The 23,653-nt window shown below is 37.5% G+C and overlaps 1 protein-coding gene across 3 annotated transcripts in view; it reads left to right on the top strand.

The window, feature by feature from the left end:
• LOC105184294 (serine/threonine-protein kinase 32A) overlaps positions 1 to 23,653 on the top strand; it is a 66,003-nt gene that overhangs the window by 13,809 nt on the left and 28,541 nt on the right. Inside the window, exons 2-4 of one of the 3 annotated variants that reach the window (XM_011143001.3) lie at positions 5,059 to 5,485; positions 15,092 to 15,147; positions 19,461 to 19,629. In XM_011143001.3, the coding sequence (XP_011141303.1) occupies positions 5,437 to 5,485; positions 15,092 to 15,147; positions 19,461 to 19,629 (274 nt within the window). In that variant the 5' untranslated portion in view covers positions 5,059 to 5,436. Of the gene's footprint in view, positions 1 to 4,900; positions 5,486 to 15,091; positions 15,148 to 19,460; positions 19,630 to 23,653 lie in introns of all 3 variants that reach the window. The other 2 variants (XM_025297618.1, XM_025297619.1) reach the window with 2 other exon arrangements.

The following is a 23,653-nucleotide window of genomic DNA, read 5'->3' as shown; positions in this document are numbered from 1 at the left end:
GTCATGAGAATGATCGTCCATGCTCTGAGACACCACAAAAGTTTGAAACCGACAATTTGGAAGCATCGTTGAATGAAAGCCCGTCCCAAATATAAGTAGAACTTGCAGAACAGCTCGGAGTTAACCAAGCAACAGTTTCAAAATGACTGCATGAAATGGAAGAAATTCAGAAGTTCGGAAAATGAGTGTTGCATAAATTGTCGTAAAATAGCATTATCCGCTGGTTGAATACGTGCATCTCATCGCTTTCCAGACAGCAAAAATGTTTTTGTCGAAAATTGTTACTTGCGATGAAAAGTGGATTATGTATACAATAATTCCTAATGCAGACATTTGTGCGTGGACCTCGGACAGCCTTCTATATCAATGGCAAAACCAAATGCAGTGTCGAATATAAAGTTTTTTGTCGCTCAGTGTATCAACTGTTACTTTTAAGATTATATGCATCAATGAATCATAATGAATAGCGTTTTAAAAAGTCCGATACTAATCTCAATATTAACCTCACAAAACAGCAGGGAAATATTTCAACTTAAAATAATTAAAGGGTTGAAAAAACTAAAACTTTTGTATACACTGAATAAAATGCTTGCGATTAAAAGAATGTCTCATTTTAAATGAGCCAGGCAAAAATCTCAGAAAATATGAAAGATATTAAGAACGTTTCAAACAAAAGTTATTAAAATTAATTGGTAGAAAAAGATGATACAATAAAATATTGGGGTTTTCGTTTAAGAAAAGTAATGATCAGTGAATATCTCGAAAGTGGCGCCATCAGTAAACAATATGATATAGCTGTTTTATGTCCTCCTTGAAACCATACAACTTTTGTCTGAAGTATTTTTTTCGAACATGCTTGGTTTTCGAGATATTTCGCCGTCCCGGCTTACTTTTTATACACCCTGTATATATACATGTATATACATTTATGTATGTGTGTGTGCATGTGTAATTTTTCTTTATTTTTTTATTTAACTTTGTAGTCTAATACAAACTCGTGTAATATTTACTGCTTAGCGCTTGAATCTCATTTCAAGATGCTATAATTAATAGTTTCTTTTTGCCACTCTGTTTCTTTCTGTCTCTCTCTATTTTTCGTTTTTAAAATGCTTTCGCTTTATATGTGTGTGTAATTTTTCGTCACTTTTTCCCTTGATTTTATCAGCCAGATCTGCATTCTGTACATGCGACTGTACAATTTATAACGTTTAATGCACGCACAGAAGCGATAAGATTAATAATTTAGTTTCGCGTGGATTTATATAATTATCGGTAGAATCGGTAGAACGTGACGCCAAAAATCTCTCTTGCCAAAAGTTCGTCCAACGTGAAAACGTTTCCCCGATACGTCACCTCACCTCTCTCGATAATGCCAGCTCCCGCACCCATGAGCACACGAACGTGTACGCGTGCACATCCTATAGAGCTTTTATCCGTGGCTGATCGGATTGTCCAGTAGCCAAGCGATAAATCGCCGGTTAAAATAATCAGCCACGTTTGTTCGATCGGATCGAATGGTAATGAAGCGCGCGATTCGACCACTACGGTCATAATTGGGTTAAAGGCGAAGGCCCCATAATCGGCTGCACATTCGAACGCAATAGCGGGGGAGGGTATCTACCTTCATGTGTACCTTTATGTGCACCTGCCATACACATATATGCGTGTACGTATGTATGTGTGTGTATGGCAGCGAGGGGAGAAGAGAAGAGAAGGGTGAAGTGAGCGTACGTCTGATGCGGGGATCTCGATCCGAGCTGCAATTCGAGTGGCTATGCATCAGCCGTCGTGTTTGCTATGTCCGCGCTAACTAATCAACGACGTTAATTGGTGCTGATGCCGCGTTCGTGTGCACACACACACACACACACACACACACACACACACACACACACACACGCACGCACGCACGCACACACACTCACACGACGAAGTCCATCTCGCTCGCCGGTGGCGTAAATCGCTCAGAGAAAGCCGTCGATTAAAATGTCGCGAGACCAGTAGTTATGTTGTCAGTTATGTTGTCGCGATGGAGAAACGAGAGCGTTTGTTTGCGGATTCCACCCAGATTACGGCCGACTCCGCTTTTATTTGCGGATTTCATTCGCGCGCGCACAAATGCTCGCCATTGTTACGTTCGATGGCTTTGGTTTCAGCGTTTCAAAAACCAGGCCGCGCAGGATGTTGCTGCCGTAACGTGGCCGTGCCTCTTATCCTCGCGTGTATTTTAATCATTCGCGTTCTCGCAAGGAGTCGACCGTCGTACCGTGCGCATGCACAAAAACGTTTTACGCGTTAAAACATGTCGGACGAGTGCGTCACCTTTGTTCGAGCAAGCCGTCACGTCGTCGGACAGCGCTGTATAATAAATTCACGCTGGGATGACTTTTCAATGGCTTGAAATTCTTCAGACACCAAATTAATCCGTGAAAGAAATCTCTCAAAGCGGGGCCCGGCCAATGAGAGTAAAGCAAGGCAGATTTTCAATGCCGATCCCTCGAGACTCGCTTCGCTCAAATTTCTACAAATTAGCCGAATTCTTTCTGTATTTAATCCTTGAAATCATCAAAGAAAATCACATTATTGCTATCATGGATGAAATTTCACCTCTGTACATATTTTTTTTATTTTATAAATAAAAAATGTCAAATAAGTGCAATTTAATGTTTTATTATTGTTGAATATTAGATGAAAAGTAGAGAAGTTATCATTTGCAGCGGCTACAATGGCTTTTTTATAAGATTAAAACAAAATTCACATGGGGTAAAATTTTACCCCTGTATATTTTTTATTTAAGAAATAAATGTCAAACAGATGCAATTGAATGTTTTATTGTTACTGAATATTGGATAAAAAGTAGAGAAGTTATTGTTTACAGCGAATATAATTGATCAATAAAATCAAAACAAAACTCTCTCTCTCTCTCTCTCTCGCATGGGATGCAATTTTAGCCATGATAGTGTCTTAAGAGTTAAATAAAATTAACTGGCGCAATTAGCTGTACTTAAATAAAACCAAGTAGTAAATTGGCTGACCAACAAAAGAGCATCTTCACAGTATATTCTATCTCAATGTACACGTACAATCACGTTTAATGACCGATATGGCCCAAAATAAACCGAATTATTGGAAACTTGAATAAGTTCTCGCTGTTTTTTCATGAAAATGAATGCTTTAATTAAAAAAAATTAATAAAGAACATGTCATTGAAAGTATTGTCCATCGCTAGCCGCTACTTTCTCCCATCTTTCTGGCAACATACGAATACCATGTCGAAAAAACGACTCATCTTTTGAGATTATCCACGAATCGACCCATTTTTTGGCATCTTCATAAGAATGGAAGTGCTGCTCAGCCAGGCCATGAGTCAACGATCGGAACAAATGGTAATCGGAAGGAGCAATGTCCGGTGAATACGGCGGGGGGGATAGGACTTCCCATTTGAACTTTTCCAAATAGGTTTTGACCGGTTTTGCAACATTTGGCCGAGCGTTGTCATGCTACAAAATTACTTTGTCGTGTCTCTTCTCGTATTGCGGCCGTTTTTCCTTCAATGCTCGGCTCAAACGCATCAATTGTAGTCGATACCGATCTCCTGTGATGGTTTCGTTGGGTTTGAGGAGCTCATAATATACTACACCCAGCTGAATCCACCAAATACAGAGCATGAGCTTGGAACCATGGATATTCGGCTTTGCCGTCGATGTTGATGCATGGCCGGGCTTACCCCACAATTTTTTACGCTTCGGGTTATCATAGTGTATTCACTTTTCATCGCCAGTCACGATACGTTGCAAAAATCCTTTCCTTTTCTGCCGTTGGAGCAGCTGTTCACACGTGGAAAAACACCGTTCGACGCCGTTTGAAGCCTCTCGGCTTCAATTCGTACGGCACCCAATTTCCTTGCTTTTGAATCATTCCTAATGCTTTTAAACATCTGGCAACTGTTGTGTGATCGACTCCTAATGATTCTGCAAGTTCATTTTGCGTCTGACATGGGTCTTCATCGAGTAATGCTTCCAATTCTTCATCTTCAAACTTTTTCGGTGCGCCAGAGCGTTCTTTATCTTCAACATCAAAATCATTATTTTTAAAGCGTCTAAACCAATCTCTGCATTTTGTTTCCGACAGAGCATGGTCGCCGTAAGTCTCCACAAGAATTCTATGTGCTTCAGCTGCAGATTTTTTTGAAAAAAGTAATGCAGTAAAATTCCCCGCGAATACTCTTTCTTTGGCACGAAATTCGACATGTTTAACGCTATGAAAAAATATGTTGTTTACGCTTCGGCGGAATAACATATACTGTCACTTCGAGCCTAATGATGGAGCTTCACGATGAAGTTGGCTGTAATATTGCCCGATGTAAAAAGGCTAAGATAACACTATTTGTCAGGAAACAGCGAGAACTTATTCAAGTCCCCAATACATAAAAAGAAGAGTCAAGAGTAAATTGACGACATCTGCGACGAGAAGCGCGCCTCCATCTCGCAAACGTCTCGTTAATCTCGTTAGAAGCGAGAGAACAGATGTGAGGAGACTTCATTCCTCGCGTTATTTCCCCGAACACATTTCACCCCGCGATGGAGTTTCATCTCCCTCCCAGGCAACCCGCTCTTCTTCTTCTTCTTCTTCTGCGAGAGAGAAAGAGAGAGAGAGAGAGAGAGAGAGAGAGAGATTCAACACTCGCCATTAATAAAGAATCATAGAAACTCAGTCTCGCTCAAGTTCCGCTGGAGAGACAACTCGTCTCCTAACCCGACGTCAACGACACCTTATGTCACTCATCGCCCGCGGTCCGCTGACGGCCCATCATATCCCAGCTCCAGTCGAGACCAATTAACGCGTAACGAAGAATAATCTCATTCTCCTCCCCCTCCCCCGTCTCATGCATCCGTTACAGAGATGACTCGTCGTCCGCTGATTGCGGGATCTCGTCTCAGAACGATGCGCCGTGAGCAGCGTCTGTCCTCATTGTCGCGCGAAGGATCATCACCTACGGCATCCGCAATTAATCCGCACGTTAACGCGAGCCCCTAATTAAACCGCTCGAATCTGCAGGCGGCGGGCCGCTAATTAACCGCCGGTACCACCGCTGTCGTCGCCGGCGGCGGCGAGCCTTCGCCTGGATCAGCCCTATCGTCCAACGACCTTATTCAGCGAGGAGAGCTGTTCGACCTCGCGCGCACACGTGGATTGTCGCGATCACCGCGCGAGCAATGCCTCCGTTCGCACCCGCGCCTCGATAAGAAGGAAAAAGGGCAGGCGACGAGAAGTCGCGGCGCCGCGACGATGCGGAAATATGAGACTTCCTACAGGCGGATCCTGCCGTCCTTGTCGTCCCCGTCGTCGTCGCCGTCGTGGTCGTGGTCGACGCTGCACTGCCGATGCAACCTACACCGGCCGCCGACGCTCACGTCCGACGTTCATTGAGGAAAAATGGGTGCCAATCAGTCAACCCGAAGTGCGCCCACTCCCGGAGAAGAAGGTAAACGATCCGACTTGCGCCTCCATTTCGCGTTTTACATCTCGCTTTTTCTTTTCCCTCCCGCGTTTTTTCCTCTCTTCTTCTTGTCAATTCCCTCGTGAGAGGCGGGGCACGTTGCGCGAGGTAGGAGAGCGCGGGGAACTAATTGGCGATCGATCCTGTCTACTGCAACGGGCTTGAGCCTGCTATTTTAAAAAAAAGGTATCGGGAAGAATGAAGCAATGTGATTTCAAGCGCGATCGACGAGAAAACGATTGCGCAGATTGGCATGCTCTTGATTATTTGAAGAATTTCATGACAGGTCAACTGTTTCTTCATAGATTTTCTGGATACAACGGAGTCGACGGCGTCAGCTTGAGAATGTCTAGACGAAGTATTTTCTACGAGGAGAAGATTCATTTAACGATAAAAGAAGGTTACCGTTAGGGTTGCCAGATATCTTCTTTTGGGAAGGACTGTCTTTTTTTCTAACCAAACTTTTCATGTCTTACCAAGGATACCATTTGTCCTTCCCTATAGTGTGGAAGGAGTTTTCTTCTGCTAATCAGATGTGCCGACTATCTAGTGACATTTTTGTCAATATACTTTTATCAATAATATACAGAGGGTGTTTAAAAAAAAGGTTCAAGACTTTAAGGGCGGATAGTACTCACAAAATAGTGAAACAAAAAGGACCTAATAAATATGGAAAAATTAATATTGTCGAAGTTACGAACAATTACTTATTTTAATTAACCTGCTCGCTTCTGATGCTTACAAAGTTTATGGAAGATTTTCTACATATCCTTCTCCTATTTTTACACACGTCTCACATCTTTGAACCATAGAATTACAAACTTTTTGAAAAATTCCCGGCTTGGTTCTATTTGACAGGTATTTCGTATTCTCTATATAATTCGATATAATTCGTCTAGTCATTTTTCGGCAAGGAGTACATCATGCTCTTAAAAAATCCTTCGTAAAAAATGTCTAGGCGATTTAAACCAGGAGAGCGAGGGAATGAGACTGGCCCACCTCGTCCAATTTATTTTTTACCGAAAGACCTATTTAGAAATGACGAATTATATGAAAGAATACAAATTGCTTATCAAATAGTTAGAACAAATTCAGGAATTTTTAAAAGAGTTCGCAATTCCATGGTACGAAGATGTGAAGCATGTGTAGAAATAGGAGAAGGATATCGAAAATCCTTAAATTTTAAATTTTGTGAACATTAAAAGTGTGTACATTACTTGCTTTAATTGAGATGAATAATCGCTCATAACTCTGACTATATTAATTTTTCGACCCATGTTTATTAGGACTTTTTTGTGAGTACCATCTATCCTTAAAGTTTTGAACCTCCTTTTTTTAACATCCTATATACATGTAAAATATGTATATGAAATATACACAGACTTCTATAATGTATATTGACCGCTAATAAACGTCCTGACTATGATGCATAGGTAAATCCTCCGCCATATTTAAAATGGGCAAAATACGGCAGCGATGGGAATAGAAAGGAGCGAGAAGTAGATAATATGAGATCATCACAGTATTACGTCATTAATTATGAAATGTCCAATTTTCTTAAGTACTAAGTTCGACAATCGATATCTCTGACATTTCACTTTTACAGTTCTTGGTTTTTCTTTGTTGCGAAGGTACACTATTACTATTTCAAACGCATATTTTGATTTGTGATTGTCTTTATTACAGCAATTTTTGTATAACCATGGATTAGTCAAAAGTTCGTGTTATTTTCGAATATGAATTCCGTCGTGAAACCAATGCAGCGCGGACAAGTGGAAATATCAACAAAGTTTGATGAATATGATGAAATGTGATGATGAAAATGTGGCTAATGAACGCGCAGTACGTCGATGGTTTGAGAAGTTTCGTTCTAGCGATTTTAATCTTGAAAATGAGCCACGTGGGCGACCTGAGACCAAGATGGATAATGATGAACTGAAAGCCGGAAAGAAGTTGGAAGCGGATATTCAAACTACGCGTGAATTAGCAGCAAGGTTTAGCGTTACTATTCCAACAATATTGAACCATTTAAAACAAATCGGCAAGGTAAAGAAGCTGGATAGATAGATTTTGCATATATTAAACAAGTGTCAGAAGAGAAATCGTCTCGAAGCTTGGCTTTTTTTACTATCAAGTTATAAAGGTGAACCATTTTTACATGGTATTATTACGTATAGTGAAAAATGGATTATTTTCAACAATCGCAAGCTTTCGATACAATGATTGGATAAAGATGAAGTGCCGAAACACAGTCTAAAACCGAATATTCCCCAAAAAAAGCTAATGGTGTCTGTTTAGTGACCCAGCGCTGGTATTATTTACTACAGCTTCATGAAACCTGGTCAATCGATTACAGCGGATGTCTACTGTAATCAACTGGACGAATTGATGAGGATGCTTGTGATTAAACAGCCGAGATTGGTCAATAGAGACAGGCCAATCCTCTTGCAAGACAACGCTCGATCACATGTCGCATAAACAACGCTGCTCAAACTAGAAGCTGGATTTGGAAACTCTCTATCACCGTATTCACCAGACCTTGCACCAACTGACTTCTTCCAACTGAACTACTTCTTGCAAGGAAAAATATTCAATTCTCAATAAGCTGTGGAAAACGCCTTCCGCAATTTCATCGCCATGCTTTTCAGGCTTCTTCGTTGCTGGCATAAACAAGCTACCGCTAAGATGGCAAAACTGTGTCTATAGTTTAGGCACATATTTTGATTAATTGTACTACTTCTAGTTTGAGATATAATAAACCAAACTTCTGATTCGAGATCGGATATTTAATATTTAATGACTTAATATATAATATGATAATCGCAGTAATAATGAATATCAATATCCAATAGTGTCTATTTCCAATATGGTCGCTACGCTCATCACCATTTGCACTTCGCATCAGCTTTTCGGTTATGCGTTCATCAATGTTAACAGCCTAGGTATATTACATCCTCCCAAAAATAACCGGAATGGCTTTAAGAAAAACAAAAATAGTTAAGAAATCTTGACAAAAATCATTTTATTTATTTGAAATATTCTTCCTCAGCAGAAATACAACGATTTGCACGTTCAAGAAGTGCATCAAATGACTTTTTTATGTCACTGATTGGAATGGTATTGAGATTGCTCGTCGTTGGCCGTTGAGTGTTTTCAGTTCATACAAAACGATTTCCTTTCATCGCCAAATTCAGCTTAGGGAATAGAAAATAGTCGCGGGGTGCCAAATTGGGTGAATATGGGGGATGTTGAAGCAATAAAATTTGATTTTTGGTAAAAAAATCAGTGACAATTGACGAACAATGAGAAAATACATTATCGTGCAATAATCGCCAACTGCCTGATTTTCGATATTCAGGGCGAATACGGCCTACCAAATACTTCAATACACCAAGATAATACTGAGCATTAACCGATTTTAAGCATTTCAAGCGTTTCCTTAGCACTTTTACCGTTTTTAACACAGAACACTTAACCGTTTGAGTCCCAGGGGGTATTGAAAAAACACTGTCGAAGAATCCCAAACAGCGCAACCGCGCTTTCTATAAATGAGTATGAAAAGACCCAAGCAACGCGATAGCGCTTGTTTTATTTTAGGTCGAGAAATACCAAGCAGCGCGATAGCGCTTTGTTTATTTTACATCGATGAATCCCAATCGGACCAATACCGCTTCTTGTATTTGTTAGGTAACGCAATTCTCGTCTTTTTCTCATCGCTCTGTCACATTTATTGTAGTTTGCAAAGCGATCGGACGTATTCTTGCGTAAGTGTTTCTCATTGTTAATAATTGTGTGTTTCAAAATGATTAGACGAAGCAACGGAGCAACGAAGCAAAAGGAATCCATCCAACATGTTTTGATAAACACCGATGTTACAAATTATAATTGTTACTCTCCATTTAAATTATTTGTTCATAACACAAAAATATTGTTAATTTGTAATTCGTTATTTTATAAAATACATCTGTATTATTACATATGCGTACTGTAAATTTATAAATATTTCAAGTTTTGTTCGATAAAAATTATTGAGAAGATAACAATGAAATAAAAATTTTTATTTTGTAATGTATTATTGCATTATTATAGTATTATTCTACCTATTATAAAATGTACTATTTACATTAAAAGGATCGGTGTGATATACTTGCTTCAGTAAATCTGAGCGCGCGACTTCGACAATCGGTAACGCACCGTCAGTTGTCCACAATGATCGAAATGTACTGGGTTTTCTCGACATAAAATCTGAACAGCGCGATCGCGCTGCTTGGGACTCAAACGATTAATGTTGATTCTTTGTTATTTATTCATTTTTCGACCGAGGTATCAAACTACTGTCACTTAAATGCGTCGTATCTTGGCTTCTGGTGAATGAAATATCATGAAATTTTCACAGGTTATTAAGGAAGATTGACACTTCCTAACTCAATCTCTCACCAACAGAAGGAGCCACTGATTTCATTAAAATAGAGCCATTCCGGTTATTTTTGGGACAGAGGGTATATAGAAGTCTGTGAAAATATATAACATATACAAATTAAAAATTAATGTTCGAAAAAATGGCAGATACATTTTACCCAACGACCTTCTCTTTTTTTGTTGCTCATCAAAAGTCTCGGTCGTCCTTCCCTGCTAATTTACAAATCTAACAATCTTAAGCTACGGCACACTTTGAATCTTCCCGTCGAGTTTTCGTTGCGGTGTATTCTCTTTTGCACAATCGGCTAATTAAATTCGACAACTATTTTACCTTTGCACCGAAGAAAAGCGCTACGACCTTTTCAATCGGCCGATTGTATCACCGCCATGTGAGAACTGTAACATTTGTAATCGATCAAAGCAGCGTCTTCGGAAGGATTTGCCTCGTTATTTTATCGCAAGTCGTCAGTGTGCTGTAAAACGTATGCCAACTAAATAAGCTCGTGTAAGCTGAATAATGGCGAGCCAAGCTAGTGAGAAACTCGAAGTACCGTAACTTCCTCTTATCGCAAATTGGCACATTTCCCCCTCCCCTTCTTCCCGCCAAAATTAACGTAGTACGTGCACCGTCTGGATATCATTATACCGTCGGTGGTCGACGGTGGAAACTCGACGAAATGTTAATGCAAAATACAGAAACTCCCGCTCTCTCGTCCTCTCTCTCTCTCTCTCTCTCTCTCTCTCTCTCTCTCTCTCTCTCTCTCTCTCTCTCTTTTTCCTCGTTTTTCTCTTCTCTTTTTCCGCAGTGCGATCGAGCCCGCTGTGTAACAACGCCCAGTTATACAAATTTAGTTACATCGGTTAATGCATCGAAGGTGCATACGCGTGTCAATTAAGACACAGTGACGATTGACTCGGAATACGATTGAAGTACGAGAAGGATAATACGATTATACGCATGATATACGGGCAATGCGAACGCGAGTGCTGAATTGCCGCGGCATTTATTTACCGCTCAATTATCACGCGCTTCGTGAAACGCGTATTGATAGAGAGACGCCGCCCGCGGCGATTTATATCGACGCGCGGCCCCGGTACCGCATAATTCGCATAACTCGCATTCCCGCTCGAGCGGAATGACGGATATGCATCGACAACATTTCACGAGAACCGCCTTATTCTGTTGTGTTCATAGGTCGCTGCAGCTGCAGCGAGTCGCTCCGTGATATCGCAAGGACGACGCGACGCCGTCACGTGGGGGGGAAGTTTTAGTTTCCCTCCCGGTTCGATTACATAGTCGAGCCGTTGCGTTGCCGGGGCTATTAATAAATAGTCCCTATCACATGGCTGTGTGCATCAGCCGATCTTACGGGCGTTTAATTTAGCCCGAGAAGAAAGAGATCTCCAGTTGCATCTTCTCTCTTGTGAATTGAATTGAATTTCCGGGAAAATGCGCTGTCCTCCTTCGATACTTTCGTTATGAGGAGCGCGCTTTCTCATGTCGTTCGCTTATTCGCGCGCGCGGGTGTGTGTGATATATTAAAAACGTAAATTTCAATTTTTCATTCTTAGAGCGTCACGGCTTTAATTTGATAACACCTCAGCTTTCCTTCAACTAGAAACTTATGAGCTTAAATCGGCGTCCTGAAATAAGTGGAACGTCTTTCATCAATATGTCGATCGCGGTTACCATTGGCACATATTGTCGCGTCTGAAAAGTAAAATGTTCATAACGAAGTCGAATTAGCGAAAGATGTTTGTACGAAAAATGTTTGTACGTATTAAGTGCATACGAAAGTTCGTCGGAAATTATTGCAAATGAATAGAAGTTACCGAGAGTCGATAGTTTTGTTTCTTTTACTAAACTTTATAAATTTAAGAAGGTGCTTTCTCCCAGGATTAAGATTTATCTACGGCACCTTAAGTAACAACCTAACCTCATTTTTATTATAGGTAAAAATGAGACTCGATAACGTGCACGTCTACGCCACTATATGCTTTTTTGTTTTTATTAAGAAAAGATTGCTGCAGAAACAAAAAGCTTACTCACCAAATCATCCCATCTGATTTTCATTTATTCAGATTGCAACAATTTTATCTGGTACGCGATTTGCCAACGACAAGAAAGCCCAAAAGTAAATCGAAAATTTCACTGCTTCAAAAGATGTATCGTTTTTTAGAAATGGAATTAGGCAATTATATTAGGACTGTGATTTAATTTTGAGGGTTTTGCAAGAGATGGCATTAATGTCAGTTTTGTTGAAGACATTCCAATCAGAACTATCGTTTCTTAATGCTTTAATATTAATCCTCATTTAGTCATTTACTAACAATAGACGCAGTAAAAATTGTGTTAATACCATCTTACAAATGGAGCTTTCCAAATAGCTTTTCGACATACGTTGCTTTTGTTTTTTAATTAGAAAAAAACGGTAGCTGAAAGTCATAGAATTCTGATAGAAACTTATGATAATGTTGCTCTATCAATTAAGACATATGAATATTGGTTTAAAAGTGGTGATTTTGATGAACGACAAAGATCGTTCGGGACAATCAGAAAAGTTGGAAAATGCAGATTTGCAAGCATTATTAGACGAAAATCCAGCACAATCCACTTCAGAACTTAGCAGAGCATTAAATATTGATCGCACAACAGTTACTACAGTTTAAACATTTATACGATATGGAAAAGATCCACAAAAAAGGAAAATGGGTTCCACATCAATTATCGGAAAATGCTATTGCGAACTGATTGAACATTTGCATTTCGTTGATCGCCAAGAAATGAAGAGTTTTATCGAATAGCAAATTGTTACTGGAAGTGGAAAAATGAATCTATTTCGATAATCCCAAACGAAAATAATGGGGTTGATTCAGTCCAACCAGCACCATCCACTTCAAGGCGCAATATTCACGGTTCAAAGATATTGCTGTGTATTTGATGGGATCGAGGAATTGTGTACTATGAACTGTTAAATGCGAATGAAACTGTCACCGCTGATCGTTATCGACAATAATGATATAAATTGAAGCGAGAATTGGACCAAGAACGATCACCAATGGCAAATAAACGACGCAAAGTGTTCCTTCTTCACGATAATACTCAAGCTTATGTTACATTATCAGTGAAGCAAACGCTTCACTGGTAGCTTCTATTAGAGCTGGAATGGGAAATCTTACCGCATCCCGCATATTCTCCAGACATTGCTCCACCCAGTTATCATTTGTTCCAGTCGATGCAACATGCTCTAGAAGATACATACTTTCATAACTTCAAACAATATAAAAATGCGTTGAAAATTGAATCAACCCCAAAGAAAAATCTTTTTATCGTCGCGGAATCCATCTCTTGCCAGAAGGATGAGAAAAAGTTGCAAAAGACGAAGGAAAATATTTTGATCAAGATATTCGTTCATTATTTTGTTTAAAAAAATCAGTTTTTGAAAAAAACCCTCAAAACTAAATCGCACTCCTAATACCTGAGAGGTGGCAATGGCGGCGGATATTTTGATTAAAACGAATATGTATGATATTTTACTGTTAACTAAATAAAATCCGACGAACTTCCTGCGAGCATCTAATATTCCCACCAAATTTAATTTCGTCTTTGCAAGAACACTCGCGACTCCTACACAAAACTCCGCTTCGGAGGAAGTCAAGTCCGAGATCCTGACGCTACTATTAATGCGCTTCGCCGATTACGTGGTTTGACTATTTTGGGAAGACGGTGGAGAAGCTGCGTGCTCCGGTAATATAAACTGTGCGTTTCTGTATATCCTCTGCGATCAATATCCGCTGATCTGATCAATCCCCCGTTATATACTGCGCTTTGCATCAATTCCGTATTATTCCCGAACGGAACCTCGCTAATTCTCACTACAAATTGCGATTTTTACGAGCAGGCTCGTATCGATCAACGATTATCCGCAATATTTTCAAATTGCTCTTCTTTTATTAAGAGATAGCTTGAATTGTTTACGACTAGATTATGGTGACGCAGAAAAATCCTTTCTGTTTTATTCTTCTTATATTTTTCCTCTTTTTCCTTCATCATAGCTTACTGTATATACCTATTATACAGTGCTGGCAAAAAGTTCCGCAACGGTTGAAAATCTTGGGAAATATTGATTTCTTGGAAAAATGTTTCAAATGAAAGAAGTAGGGCTTAAAAAAGTCTATTAAATTGTGATATATCTATCTGACCTTGATATGACCTTGAAAAGCTCGGTCAACATAAAAATCTTAAACGGAAACCCCTAGTTTTTATTACACCGTTTTTTCTACCAATTACAATAACGTCATTACAATAGCGCCCTGATTTTTGTTAATTTGATGATTTAAAAATTTCCAAAAGTCAGTAAGTTAATAAAAGTCAGAGCGCTATTGTAACAGTATATTCTTAAAACTAAACAGAGCAAAAAAGTCTAGTACCACTTTTTCTTCCGACAAATAGCTAGCGAGATATCGTAAGTTAAATATTGAAAAAGTTATCAAGTTTTCCTCAAATATCTAAAAAAATATGGGGTAAATAAAAAATGTTTTAGACAAAAGTTGTTCAAATTAATTGGTAAAAAAGAAGATATAATAAAAAATGAGGGTTTCCGTTTAAGATTTTTATGTTGACCATGACCGAGCTTTTGAAGGTTATACCAAGATCAGATAGATATCACCATCTAATAGATCTTTTTAAGCCCTATTCCTTTTGTTTGAAACATTTTTCCAAGAAATCAATATTTCCCAAGATTTTCAACCGTTGCGGAACTTTTTGCCAGCACTGTATATTATACATCTATATATTATTTTTATTGTATTATATTTCAATATACTAGAGGGAATATATTTCCCGTAAGCAAATTGAATGAATAAATAATTAAATACATAGGTAAATAAATAAAAAGAAAATTAATATCGACAAGGTTTGGAAACGAACTTGTTGACGCGTGTCAACGCTAGAAGGTCAATCTCGATCGACTGAAATTAGCGTTGAATCGCACGCACGCAAGAGTAAATGTGAAAGAGCATTTCAGTTCTCCATTACTCGTTCATTTCGTGCAGTTCACTTCGATCGTGCCTCATCAACCGGGAGGTTAATATATTACTCGTCTACTGTTAAATCTCCATGATATATTCCGGTTAGGAGTTGGATTTAACTAAATCACATTTATGTTACAGTGAATTTCGATCATTTTCAAATTCTACGCGCCATTGGGAAAGGCAGCTTTGGTAAGGTACGTGCTAAATTAATTCGGAGGTCGAATCGCGACGGAAATCGTACGCGCACGTATCGTTGCGACGCGAGTCGATTGCTTCAGCGGTTTTCGCTCGCAAACCCGATGACCGTTTAACACTAGAAGGACCGGATTTAACGACTCCCCTAGAAGGACCGTAGAAGCCAATTTAGCTCCAAGCATATCTTTTCGTAAATAACAAATAGAAAGAAACGAAACGTATAGGTAACTATAAAATGTAACATTTTAACAATAATATCACTAATTTATTGAACAAAAAAAGCTGTTAGTTATATTATATTGGATTTTTTTTAGTCTTTGATGAAAGACTAAATGTAAAATACAACACTGTTATGTACTACAGGAAACGCATTTGTACATAGTTTACTTTGTACGTTTACCGCATACAAATTTTTTACACGAACATTTTCCAACTTTATGGTTTTTTGCAGTTTTCTTTATTTGACAAAATGGTTGTTTACCTGAAGTATTGTTGGATTCAGTTTCTTCTCCGGTTGAATCAAAATTTTGAGACTTTCGTCTTTGGGCAACATATGGGGCATTCAACTTTTCCACGAGATTTTGTAAAAAGATTCTTCTTGATATTTTTTTATACGTAACTTCCTTGTATATAATCTATGCACTTATGGCAGCAAAATCCAAAATATTATAATAAAAGTATGAATTGGCCAACAGCGAGATTCTATATATGCATATCTATGTGTACATATATACAGTATAAAAAGTACTGGGACGGTGAAATATCATAAAAACTAAATATTTTAGAGAAAATGTTTCAAATAACAATTGTAGGGTTTCAAAAGATCTATTTACTAACATTATTAGTTTTACCTTGGGTGACGTCACCAAGGTCAGGAACAAAGTTACAAGGAACAAAGTTACAGGAACAAAGCTTGAATATTTTAAATGGAACTATCTATTTTTTATTGCATATTCTTATAGCCCTTTTTCAGACTTTTTCAAAACACTATAATCTTTTCCACTTTGAGTAAGCCGTTTCGAAGTTATCGAGCTTTTTATGATAAGATATCCAGCCAGCGGCTGGAGCAATTTCGTGACTTGTATTTCAAACACATGTAATATTAAAAAGTAATACTGATGTATTAAATTTATAACAGCACTAAAATTCACCTTCGAATCATTTCAAATCAATTGCAATGAATTTGACTTGAAGTAGAACACATTATTTGTACATGATACGCGTTGTTTCATACGGAAAAGATAAATGATTATTCTTACTGATTTTTCTTTCTTTAATTGAATTATCGATTTTGTTATCTAATTAATTCAAATTTCTGTTTATTGGATAAATCCTTTTGTTTCCTAGCTTATTCTTTAGACTTTACTGTTTCTTTTAGAGATTAACATTATTCTCAAACGCTTTTGTAAGGATCTTGCTTTGGCTGGCTGGATACTTCTTTGATCTTGCCTTGGTTGGCTGGACATCTTATCATAAAAAGCTCGATAACTTCGAAACGGCTTACTCAAAATAGAAAAAATTATAGTGCTTTGAAAAGGTTTGAAGAAGAGCTAAAAGAATATGTAATAAAAAATAGGAAGTACTGTTTAAAAAATTCAAAATGATCTTATCCTGACCTTGGCGACACCCAAGGTCAAATTCATAATGTCAGTAAATAGATCTTTTGAAACCCTATAATTTTTATTTGAAACATTTTTTTCTAAAATGCTTAGTTTTTGTGATATTTCACCGTCCTAGTATTTTTTATACACTCTGTATGTATATAATTCCTTTTTATTAGGTGTACAAATGAATAATCCAAATTATTTTAAGCAGTTATGAAATCAATTTTAAATTGAATAGATTTTCCTGCTCTTTTGTGATTATGCAATGTTGACATATAGCTATTAAAAAGAACATATAGTTTGGCGAAAGGCCCAACATAACCTTCAAAAGTATTCAGTTCAGTACAGTCGAAAAGGGCAACAGATAAGGTGTATATCCGACACTGCATTCTTTACGAATTCCAACAAGGAAAAAATGCTGCAAGAGCGTGCGAATCGATTTGTTCCTTTCGCGACGAAGGTGTTGTATCGTACGATGTATGCGCACTTTGGTTTAAGCGGTTTAAAAGCGGTAATTTCAGTCTAATCGACAAACAACGCTCTGGAGGCCCTCCGAAGTGCGATAATGATGATTTGGAACAATTGCTCGCTGAGAATTCGGCACAAACACAAAAAGAACTTGCAGAACAGTTGGGAGTAATGCAGCAAACGATTTCCAAACGCCTACATGAGATGGGAATGATCCAGAAAGAAGGAAAATGGGTTCCGCATGAACTCACTGAAACCAACAAAAATCAACGAGTGGCAGCGTGTCTTTCTCTTCTCAATAAGCAGCGTCGAAAGTCTTTCTTGTGGAAAATCGTTACGGGCGATGAGAAATGAATACTCTATGACAATCCGAAACGCAGAAAGTCATGGGTAAATCCCGGCGAATCACCAAAATCGGTCGCAAAACCCAATCACTTCGGAAAGAAGGTTCTTCTCTGCATTTGATGGGATATCAAGGGCGTGCTTTATTATGAGTTGTTGGAACCGGGTGAAACAGTTACTGCGGACTGCTAGCAACGTCAATTAATCTGCTTGAATCAAGAATTGGAACGAAAACGCCCGTATACTGGCAAAGGAGAACGTCCAGTGAAATTGTTGCATGACAACGCCAGGCTACATATTGCTTCCAATACAAAAGACACCATAATGAGTCTTGGCTGAGACGTCTTGCAGCACCCGGCGTATTCACCAGACATTGCTCTATCCGATTATCACTTGTTCCGGTCGATGCAACACGCCTTGTCCGATATGTACTTCCAATCAGTGGATGAGATCCGAAAATGGCTTGACGACTTTATCGTGTCCAAAGACGTAACATTTTTCCGAGATGAAATTCATCAGTTGCCTGAAAGATGGCTTAAAGTTATAGAAAGTAACGGCGAATACTTTGATTGAACAATTTAATTTACCTTTTTTTAAAATAAACCTTGAATGTAGCTGAAAAAATTGGATTATTCATTTGTACACCTAATAAAAGCGAACAAGTAGGTAGACACATATAAAAATATTTATCTATCTATTTAAAGTCATAAAACTTATAAATAAACCCGTAAAACATGCGAGAATGCAATATCACATATAAGGGCGATAAATTGGCTCCAACGGTCCTCTTAGGTAGACAATTAAATAAAAATTCAATCATCTTATATAATTGAAAAATTTTGTTACCAAAATTAAGAACATGAAAAATGATGAAAAGTCACAAAAGGATATTAGGTGGAGGTAAAATTGAAAAAAGTTATAGCAGTTTGAATTTCGCGAGGAGCCAAATTGGCTGCCTCGGTCTTTCTAACGTTAAGCTCGCGATTTCGACCTGATATTTTTGCATTCTCCGAGCAGTTTACCTGCCAGCAGGTCCAACGCTTGCATGCTGGCAAAGTGCACGCTGCAACTCCCTACGTTGCACGCGTCGAGCCGCGTTATCACTCTCAATAATTTATGCACGACGTCGCCCTTCAGTCGAGAGCGGGAAAAACGAAATTGAATTTTTTTCAATATAAATTCTTGTTCCAGCCAGTGATTAAATGAGAGTGATCGCTGACGACGTGACGAACGCGCAAACGTATCGGAATATTTACGGCACGGGGACAACGAGCGCGCGTATCGCGTAGATCGCAAGGCGAAGATTGTATTTACGCCGCCATAAAATATCGTTATGGTCCTTGTCGTAAAAAGGGAGGAAAAAAGTATGTCGCCGCTCTTATATTTGTCGAGTAACTCTCTCTCCGCAAATTTCCAACCTCGTTTCCTCACTTTTATGACAGCAGCGGCGGCTGCGTGACATCGCACCGTCCATAAACGTTAGATTGGGAATCAAATTTTTATAACGGAACGCGTTTACAGTTCAAAAGTACTCTCAATTGCGCATACGGATATTTTCATAGTACAAACAAATAAAAAGAGAAAACTGCGAAACGTCTTTCTCCCTTTTACTCTCTCGTTCTCTCCTATACATATATATTCAAGTAAAATACTTGACAATTGAAGCGACATAAAAAAATAGTAAAGTAAACATCGATATTGTGATTTATATCGAATATTTCGGATGAAAACGATTTTTGTCGTATTTTATGTGCAAAAAAAGAGCTAAAGTTGAATATTTCCGTCATATCTAACTTGCTGATTTGAAAGCAACACTCGTACGATGTAATAGTTTTAGCGCCGTAGGACACAATTCAACGCGCGTGAAATTTAATTCATGTGGGAATTCGCACTTTTAGGTCTGCATCGTGCAGAAACGTGACAGTACTGGCAACATGTACGCCATGAAATACGTACATAAGAACGAGTGCGCGGAACGGGGCGCCCTGAAAAACGTGGCAAGGGAAGTAGAGATCCTGTCGAAGCTGGAACATCCTTGCCTGGTGAATTTATGGTTCAGTTTCCAAGGTAAGATACTTCTGTGCTCAAGTCGTCTTTTCGAAACTTAGAATCACACGAGATATGTATGCAAAAATATCTCTGGATATTGCATGTATCGGGAATGAAATTTAGTTTCGAGGGTTCTTTCCTCAAAAACTATTTTATTTAAACAAGATTTACTTAAACATTTTTAATTTACTTAAACAAGATAATGAACGAATACCTTAATCAAAATATTTTCCTTCGTTTTCTACAACTTTTTCCCATCTTTCTGGCAAGAGATGAATTCCGCAACGATAAAAAGATTCTTTTTTAAATTTCATCTAATTTTCAACAAATTTTCGCTTTTCTTCGAAGTAATGAAAGTGTATATATTCTCTAGAGCAGAGGTTCCCAACTAGGGGTGCGAAAAAACGTTTTTGGGGGTGCGAGGAAAAATGATTGTAAATAATAATGATTAAGATAAATTCTGGAATAATTCAGCATTTTTACCATCAAATTAAAAAAAATGTTATTAAAATTATATGTTTTTTACGTATCTTTACGTATATATTCATTACGTATCACTATGCGAAGTTTGATACCACAGATAATAATTTTATAATATTAAAATGATAGTTAATTTCTATGAAACAATACTATGTAATAATAAATTATTATAAATTAACTTCTTAAAACCGTAAAATCTAAACAACTAACTTTTACCATAAAACATACGAGTTATTTTTTTTGTAGAGAATGCGAAGGTTCATTAATAAATTTTTAGGAGTGCGAAATACAAAAAAGGTTGGGAAACCCTGCTCTAGAGCATGTTGCATCGACTGGAACAAATGATAATCGGATGGAGTAATGTCTGAAGAATACGCAGGATACGGTAAGACTTCTCATTCCAGCTCTAATAGCGTTTGCTTCACTGATAATGCAACATGAGCTAGAATATTGTCGTGAAGAAAGGTCACTTTGTGTCGTTTATTCGCAATTAGTGATTTCGTTTTTGGTCCAATGTTCGCTTCAATTTGTATATTTGTTGTCGATAACGGTCAGCGGTGACAACTTCATTCGCATTTAACAGTTCATAGTATACAACATCTTCTTGACCTCACTAAACACAGAACAATATTTTTTAACATTGCGCCACGAAATGGATGCTGCTGCTTGGACTGAATCAACTCCAATGACTTTTTTTATTGGGGATTATCGAAATAGATTCATCTTTCCACTTCCAGTAAAAATTGGATATTCGATAAAACTTTTCATTTCTTGTCTAGCGATCCGAAGAAAAATTGATTCCAAATCGCACACGACTGAAAATCTATGGTTGAAATTCTGATCTTTCTGAACACGCGATATGCACTAATACTGAAAGAATCGGATCATTTCTGAACTATCCTGCAGACTTTGCGGCCGCAAAAGTCGCGAAGAAGTAATTAAATTAGCAGCCACGTCGGTGCCGTTATTGATTTCCAATTGGAGCAATTAAAGAAATTACTCTGGCGGATTCGATAATGATTCCACCTTTTTTGCTCCTTGCCAGTGATATAATTGATGGTTGAATTAAATTATACTTGTTGGAGCTTCCTCGATACTAGCGACAATCAGACACAATTCTCTTTATATAATTCTCTTTATATACATAAAATTGTGTACAAGATGTCCCACTTTATCGCATTATTTTGTAATAGCAAGTTTCTTAAAATATTTGGAAACAATATTTCTTGGAATGAAAATGTCAGGAAGTGGCTATTTAGTACAATCTTTAACATTCTGTACTTTTATAAGTAAGACTTAAATCACAATTTTATTACAGCAAAATCCATTTAACTTCATTTAACGTTAGCTGAAGAATGTAATTGTGGTATTGTTTAATTTGCTCCGTGCGGTTTAATTTGTGAAAAATCTCGGTAATTATTTACTTTACGATAGTCAGTTTCAATAATTCCGACTTTGTGTTATTGTCTTAGATTTATCTTACTGAATAATCTATTGTAGATTTTAGCCATCTCTTATTGTTTATTAAAACTCATTAACAAAGAAGTTTCATAGATAGAGTCTATTTTTTTTATAAATTAGAGTTAGGTTAAATTTTTCTTCGGGAAGGATGTACCCGAGGATGTGTCGCTCGTATGTACTGTTTAACGTTTTTTAATATACACTATGTCACAAAAATAGACTTTACTTTTAAAACTTTTCTTCTTAATTTCTACTTATGAAACTTCTCTTGTTTAATTTCTGCTTATGAAACTTCCGTTGTTAATTTCTGCTTATGAAACTTCTGTTGTTAATTTTCTAATAAACAGGGAGTGATGGTTAAAATTTGTTAAAGGTTATTCAGAAGAATAACAATAACATATGTCAAGGTTATGATCATTGAAGTTGACTGTCCTAAACTAAATAATTAAAGGAGAAGTTGGTGTTAGAGTCCTCCATTTATATTTTGTACAATAACTTTGTCAATGATCAATATCTTAAAGTGAGAACTAAATGATTACATTTATCACAGTATTGTTTAATCGATTATAGACTCAAATTTATATAATGTTCATTACGTAGGATGTTATTTATAAAAATGTGGCAACACAGCATGACGGGTCGGCGAAAAAATAGGTTGATAATATGGCCTCCCAAATTGATACAAAAAGTAGATTTTGTTTAAAGTAACACAAAGTGATTAGTTATGAAATTATATATTTATTCAAATTAAGCTCTTAGAAGGAGAATAATAATGAATATAACTGCGAATTTTTAATGTGGATATTGACTTACTTGTTGAGAAATACAATTTGTTAAAAAGAAAGCAGTGTAATGCAAACATGAGTGCAACAACAGACTACAGATAAGAAGCGACTTGACGAATAATTACTTTGATATAAAGACCTCGAAAAAGAGATAATATTTATCAGTACTCTTATGGGGCATTAGCAAAATGTCATGCTATTTCATTTAACTTTGCATAACTTGAAAGATGCATAGCCGAATAAAATGTCAAGTAACAAACAAAATATTCAATTGTACAAATATTCATGTAATGATACTCTCTAGTTTAAAAATAATGAAGAAACATGTTAAGTGCTAAAATATATCTTGAAAAACATTTCAAAATGCTTGAAAATAAAAATGCGTATAAAAATGCTAACTACTAATATTATATATAATATTTTGTATTGATATATTAGCATGACTGCGTTAACGGCGATCTACTAAACAAATGATTCCATAAATATCAACTGGAATTCGCTCCCTAATAACGGAGATATTGAGAGTATCTCCCATAATACCTACAAAGGCCATAATACCACCTTCTCCTCTACCAAAATCCTTCTCAATTACTTGTAATTCGGAAATTATCGTTGCCTTGAATTTCCGCGAAGAGAAATTTGATTCCAAATTGACTAAGGAATTTGTCAGTAAACAGTATTACAGTAGAAGTAGAACATTCTAAACACTAGCTGTACCGCGAGAGTTCTTTCAATGTACATTTTTTAATAACGCGCCGGAGCCAATTTTCTCTCCTGTAGAATGAAATGGCGGGTTATCGTTTGCCACGAGTAATCTTTCGACACTTAAATGTCCCGACGTTAATTAAATCACGAAATAAAATCTTGTTAAGATAAGGTCCAAAGTTCATAATCAAATGAAAAATGAGGTTTCATTATCCGTCCACATCCCCGTCGCCTCCAACTGAGAAACTTCTCCCTGACATCTTCCGAGGAGGAATTTATTATAAACAATCTATATACACACAAAAGTGAGGAACACGATCTACATGGCTGCGAAACTTCACGAACGACGGAATTGTAATCTTCCGTTGCATTAACCCTTTGAGGCACGTATTTTTCAAAAAATCCGAATCACATAAAAATTTATATACGGGGTTTCTGGAATCGCTGATGACGAATCCGTTATCAAATTTTAGAAATTCAAGATGGCGGACGCCAAAATGAAAAATCGCGATAATTTCGGTGACAATGGGTATTGTGGAGTTTTTAGAGTCGCTGATTATGAATCCGTTATCAGATTTTCAAAATTCAAGATGGCGGATTCAATATGGCGG

This window comes from Harpegnathos saltator, unplaced genomic scaffold, assembly GCF_003227715.2.
Source record: "Harpegnathos saltator strain DR-91 unplaced genomic scaffold, Hsal_v8.6 scaffold182, whole genome shotgun sequence".
NCBI lineage: Eukaryota > Metazoa > Arthropoda > Insecta > Hymenoptera > Formicidae > Harpegnathos > Harpegnathos saltator.
The sequence above is the reverse complement of the archived record's forward strand: the minus strand, read 5'-3'. Positions and strand labels throughout refer to the sequence as shown.